The sequence below is a fragment of the Lathyrus oleraceus genome, chromosome 5 (assembly GCF_024323335.1).
Source record: "Lathyrus oleraceus cultivar Zhongwan6 chromosome 5, CAAS_Psat_ZW6_1.0, whole genome shotgun sequence".
Classification (NCBI taxonomy): Eukaryota; Viridiplantae; Streptophyta; class Magnoliopsida; order Fabales; family Fabaceae; genus Lathyrus; species Lathyrus oleraceus.
In genome coordinates this window covers 302,974,779-302,980,778 of record NC_066583.1, presented here as the reverse complement: position 1 = coordinate 302,980,778, position 6,000 = coordinate 302,974,779, and the positions used below count along the sequence as shown (strand labels likewise).

General features: G+C 39.2%; 1 protein-coding gene across 1 annotated transcript; it reads left to right on the top strand.

Annotated features, from left to right (window-relative positions):
* The first annotated feature begins 3,348 nt into the window (after nucleotides 1-3,348).
* On the top strand, nucleotides 3,349-4,110 carry LOC127080335 (secreted RxLR effector protein 161-like). The gene has a single exon (XM_051020663.1). The coding sequence runs from the start codon at nucleotides 3,349-3,351 to the stop codon at nucleotides 4,108-4,110; it is 762 nt and encodes a 253-aa protein (XP_050876620.1).
* The last annotated feature ends 1,890 nt before the right edge of the window (nucleotides 4,111-6,000 follow it).

Below are 6,000 nucleotides of genomic sequence, written 5' to 3'. Positions count from 1 at the left end.
TATAGACACAACTGTCATAGCTGCTTCTAGAGAAACCTTGTTTTATCATAAAAGAATCAAATCGCTTGTACCACTGTCTCGGAGATTGTTTCAATCCATAAAGTGATTTTCTCAAACGACATACCTGACTCTCTTTACCCTCAACCTTGTACCCCTCAGGTTGATACATATATATTTCCTCATCTAAGTCTCCATGCAAGAAAGCTGTCTTCACGTCTAGTTGTTCCAGCTTAAGGTCACCATGAGCTACTAAACTTAATAGCACCCGGATAGAAGTATGTTTCACCACCGGAGAAAATATCTCATTGTAATCAACTCCTTCCTTTTGTGCAAACCCCTTGGCCACTAGCCTAGCCTTATATCTTGTACCGCATGACTTAGTATGATTTTCTTTTCTTTTATACACCCATTTACAACCAATAGCAGACTTTCCTACAGGCAATGGGACCACCTCCCATGTCTTGTTCTTGTGAAGAGATTGCATCTCTTCCTCCATAGCAACCAACCAACTCTCTTTATCTTTGTCTTTGATAGCTTGCTTGAAGGTGACCGGCTCATCATCTTCAACCGAGAGTGCATATTCAACCAAGTTAACCTGCCCATAATGCCTTAGAGGTTTGTCTGACCCAAACTTCTGAATTGTTTTATAATTTCTCTTTGGCCTAGTGGTATCCAAAGATTCCTGTTGTTGTTGTTGTAATACATGTGTATTTTCCTGCTGAACCTCCTCATAATCATGTTCATCCTCTTTCTCGTCTTCACTGGCGATAGGATTCTCCACCTGACCACGACTAGAATCTGGTTGGTCTTCAGATTCTATCTCAATAACTTGCTTATTTGATATCGTCACATCACCATCTTTAGGCACCATAGATTTTTCATCAAAGGTAACATCTCTGCCAATCACAAACTTAGAATCTTCTACACTTCAAAGGCGGCCTTTGACCCCTGTTGCATATCCTAGAAAGATAGCTTTCTTGGCTCTATTATCAAGTTTGTTTTCCTTGACGCGATAATAAGCCGTGCATCCGAATATTTTTAGTCTTTCATAATCAACATGCTCACCTGACCACACCCTATAGGGTGTGTCTCCACCTAAACTAGAATGTGGGGATCTGTTTACAACATAACAAGCTGTAGCTACCGACTCTGCCCACCATTCTCGACCTAACCCATAATTAGAGCGCATACACCTTGCTTTCTCAAGAAGTGTACGGTTTAGTCTTTCCGCGACTCCATTCTGTTGCGGTGTGCCGCTTACCGTCCAGTGTCTAACAATGCCTTCCTGATCACAGAACCTCTTGAAAGCTCCATCCGTATACTCGGTACCATTATCTGATCGTAGAGTTTTCAGCTTTCTACCCGTTCTGTTCTCAACCATTGCTTTCCAACACTTGAAAGTATCAAATACCTCATTCTTATGCTTAAGGAAATAAATCCAAGCATATCTCAAATGATCATCAACGTATGTAACAAAGTACCTAGAACCACCCTTAGAAGTAATCGGAGTCGGACCCCAAATGTCAGTATGCACGTAGTCTAACATTCCCCTGCTTTTATGCTTGCTTGTAGAAAACCGCAACCTATGTGCTTTGCCATACACACAATGTTCACAAAATTCCATGTATGGCTTTTCCATGTTCTTCAACAAACCTTTCTCACCAAGCAGTGATAGACCCTTTTCAGACATATGCCCAAGGCGCATATGCCACATCCTGGTACATTCAGTTTGGTCTTTACTTCCACTGATTCCAACTGCCAAATCACTTGTGACAGTTTCCCAAATAAGAGGATATAGATTCCTGTGACGAACCCCCTTCATCACAACCAAAGAGCCACGAACAACCTTTAAGCCTCCATTTTCCAAGATTATTTTGCAACCATTTTCCTCTAATACACCAAGAGAAATAAGGTTTTTTCGCAAATTAGGGACATGTCTCACGTTCATCAGAGTCCTTACCGCTCCATCATGCATCTTGATTCGTATTGTACCATACCCCATAATTTTACAGGCATGGTTATTTCCCATTAAAACTGTACCACCATCTGTGCTTTGGTAGGTAGTAAACCACTTCCTATTTGGGCACATATGGTGTAAAGCTCCTGAATCAAGCATCCATCTCTCGGAGATATCATGGTCTTGGTCTGAAACTGAGAAGCAACCATCCTCGCCATTAGAGACATAACTCGCCTCCTGCAAATCTTGTTTACCTCTGGAGTAGTTTTCGTTATTGGTGTACTTCTTAAATAATACCCTCTTATTTGGAACAATTTGCTTTAAAGTGCCCAAGCTCACCACATTTAAAGCACGCCTTATCCACAGGAGCTCTAGATTTTGATCTAGACTTCCTTCCCCTGCCTTGTCCTCTTTCATTTGTCCTCCCTCTAGTAACAAATAATCCCTGAGCTTGTTCTCTTCCACTGCTACTAGACATCCCACTTGTAGCAACCTTACGAAGATCATCTGCCAAAAGTGATGTTCTAGTTTCATCCATGGTTAGAGTATCACCCACAAGCATCAATGTTTGGACTAGATTTTCATAGGACTCTGGTAATGAAAGCAGTAACAACAATGCTTGGTCTTCTTCATCAATCTTCACTTCTACATCCTTCAAGTCTGATATAATACTATCAAACTTGTTGACATACTCCCGGATTGAGGTGCCTTCCTCCATCTTGCAAGTATACAATTTGGACTTTAAGTAGATCCGATTTGTTAGAGTTTTCGTCATGAAATTACTCTCTAACTTTGACCACACGCCAGCAGCCGTTGCTTCTTCATTAACCAAGAATGAAACATCCCTCTCAAGGCATAAGATTATGGCCGCCCGTGCTTCAAGATCTAACTCCTCCCAATCCTCATCCTTCATACTCTCCGGTTTCTTTTCTTTTCCCGCTAATGCTTTGTGCAACTTTTATGAAATAAGCAGATTTTTCATCTGCATCCTCCAATAGGAAAAATCATTTTTCCCATTGAACTTCTCAATTTCATATTTACCAACCTTGACGGTTCCACTAGTAGAAGCCATTATCTTTGATAACAAAAAAATAATAAAGTTTTACCACTCTACTATTTTACAATTGGCTTTGATACCAATTGTTGGAGTCGCAGCGGAAATTTGGCTTCTAATAACGATATGAAATATCACCCTCACTAAGGTTGAACATGAAATAATATAGCTAGAATAATAACTTGTATGAAGGAATATATGTCTAAAGAATAAAGATTGATTTTATTGAGAAAGCAATATATATATATATATATATATATATATATATATATATATATATGATGATTGTTACACTAAACATATGACAATTTATAGTGTCTTACATACTAATAAATGAATGAATCATGTTACAATTTATAAGTCGGTGGTTACTCCATTAGCTCCACATTTTAGGCTTTCTGGTAATCAATCTCCCACTACAGCAGAAGATAAGGCATACATGGAAAATGTACCTTATGCTACTGCAGTTGGCAGTTTGATGTACGCTATGGTGTGTACATGTCCAGATATTTCACAAGCGGTAAGTGTTGTCAGTATGTTCATGGCAAATCCGGGAAAGGCACACTGGGAAGAGGTGAAGTGGATTTTGAGGTACTTAAAGGGTACCATTAACACTGGTTTGTGTTTTGGTGAAGATACATGTCAAATAAGCGGGTTCGTTGATTCAGATTATGCTGGTGATCTAGATAGACGGCGATCTACTACTGGTTATGTGTTCAAAATACACGGTGCTCCAGTTAGTTGGCGATCGATGTTACAGTCTACAGTGGCACTCTCTACTACGGAAGCCGAGTACATGGCAGTAGCAGAAGGAGTAAAGGAAGCATTGTGGCTGAGGGGTCTTCTAGGTGATTTGGGTGTTGAGCAAGAACGCGTGAGACTGATGTGTGATAGTCAAAGTGCAATTCATTTGGCTAAGAATCAGGTCCATCATGCTCGAACCAAGCATATAGATGTCAGGTATCATTTTGTACGGGATGTCGTAGAGGAAGGTCATATTTCTCTTACGAAAGTACACACTGATGACAACAATACATATTGCATCCCATATTTCACTTCCGTAAGACCACGTGAAAGGCGCCATATTTCACTTCCGTAAGACCACGTGAAACTCCGTTGTTACAACCTTGACCCTACAACAGTGACTCTTCCATGGAATCAAACCAACAATAGCAGAACAAGGACAGAGTCCTGTTGGAAATTGTTTTGCAATATTAGTTCCAAAATGACAAAAGAGTTTTATTAGTGCTCAGAATTTTAGTTATTGTTTTGTTTGAATTTTGAATTCAATTTTCATATCTTTTCATGAAATAGTGTCATATATGAAACATTGTGTTTTATGGTGAAATGGTGTTGTTTCATCAAAGGTTGCAAACTTTTGAAACAACATCCATATCTCCTATAAATATATGATTCTATTCAAAAAAATAACAAAAGAACTAAAAACGTATTTCTCTTCCAAAATTCCAGAAAAACCTTCCTTGCATTTCGGGTTCTTCACTTGTCTTGTGCAGACTCGAAATTAAGGCTGATATTATCCTGAGTGTTCTTGCATTTTCCAACTCTAAGATATAATAAAAGAGTGCTTGAAATACTTTTAAGGAAAGTGATTCTCAATCACGATTTAGTCCTGGATCCATTTAATTTTACCGAAATTTCTAACAATCTTAAAAGTATTAGTAACATAATGGCTTCAGACGCTGCTGTTTCAAGCATCAAAGTGATGAACCAGGATCTTGTCAAGTTAGATCGATTTGATGGAACAAATTACGCAAGATGGCAAGACAAGATGACATTCCTATTGACTGCCCTGAAGGTTCAATATGTTCTTGATCCCGACCTACAACCAATACCTGAACCAACAGAAAATGATTCGGAAGAACTCAAGAAGGAGCGCAAGAAACGCAAGGAGGACGAACTGCTTTGCCGTGGACACATTCTGAATACTTTATCTGATCGTCTCTACGACCTATACACAGACAATCCATCGGCAACAGAAATATGGAAGGCACTAGAATTCAAGTTCAAGGCTGAAGAGGAAGGTACGAAGAAGTTCTTAATATCTAAATATTTCGATTTTAAATTCTTAGATTCTAAGCCCATTCTTCCCCAAGTGCATGAATTGCAAGTTCTGGTCAATAAAATAAAGGCAGTAAAAATAAACATCCCTGAGACCTTCCAAGTCGGTGCAATTATTGCAAAATTACCACCTTCATGGAAAGGCTACCGAAAGAAATTGTTGCACAGTTCCGAGGACTTCTCCTTGGAGAAAATTCAGAAACATCTTCGAATTGAGGAGGAATCGAAGGAGAGGGAGAAATCAGAACCCCCTACTCATTTCAAAACAAACGCTGTGACCAACAAGGGAAAGAAGAGACATGATGGCATGAAGAGTCATCTTGGACCAAAGAAAGAACATAACAAGTTCAAGAACTCTGGCGGTCATAAAGGTCAAAAGAACGGATGTTTCGTATGCGGTAAACCTGGACACTATGCTCGAGATTGCAGACAAAATAAAGCAAAAAATGAGATCAATGCAATTCGATCAGATGATGACATAATTGCTACAGTGAGCGAAATTATGGCAATCAAAGGAAAAGTTCAAGGTTGGTGGTATGACACATGTGCTACGGTGCATGTTACTTATGACAAGGCTGCATTCAAAACCTATTCTGAAGCAATTGATGGACAAGAGGTACAAATGGGAAATGAAGTCCGCTCTAAAGTTGTTGGAACCGGTTCGGTCGAACTTAACTTCACTTCTGGAAAGAAAGTTACACTTGTAAATGTGCTTCATGTTCCAGACATGAATAGGAATCTTGTTAGTGGGGATTTATTGGGAAAACCGGGTATTAAATCTGTATATGAATCGGGCAAACTTATTTTGACCCGTAATGGTGTATTCATTGGAAAAGGATATTCCGCGGAGGGAATGATCAAACTATGTACTAATGATAATATTATTAATGAAATTTCTAATTCCGCTTAC

Excerpts from the sequence above, each read along its gene's own strand:
- LOC127080335 (XM_051020663.1), top strand. The coding sequence starts at position 3,349 with ATGAATCATGTTACAATTTATAAGTCGGTGGTTACTCCATTAGCTCCA.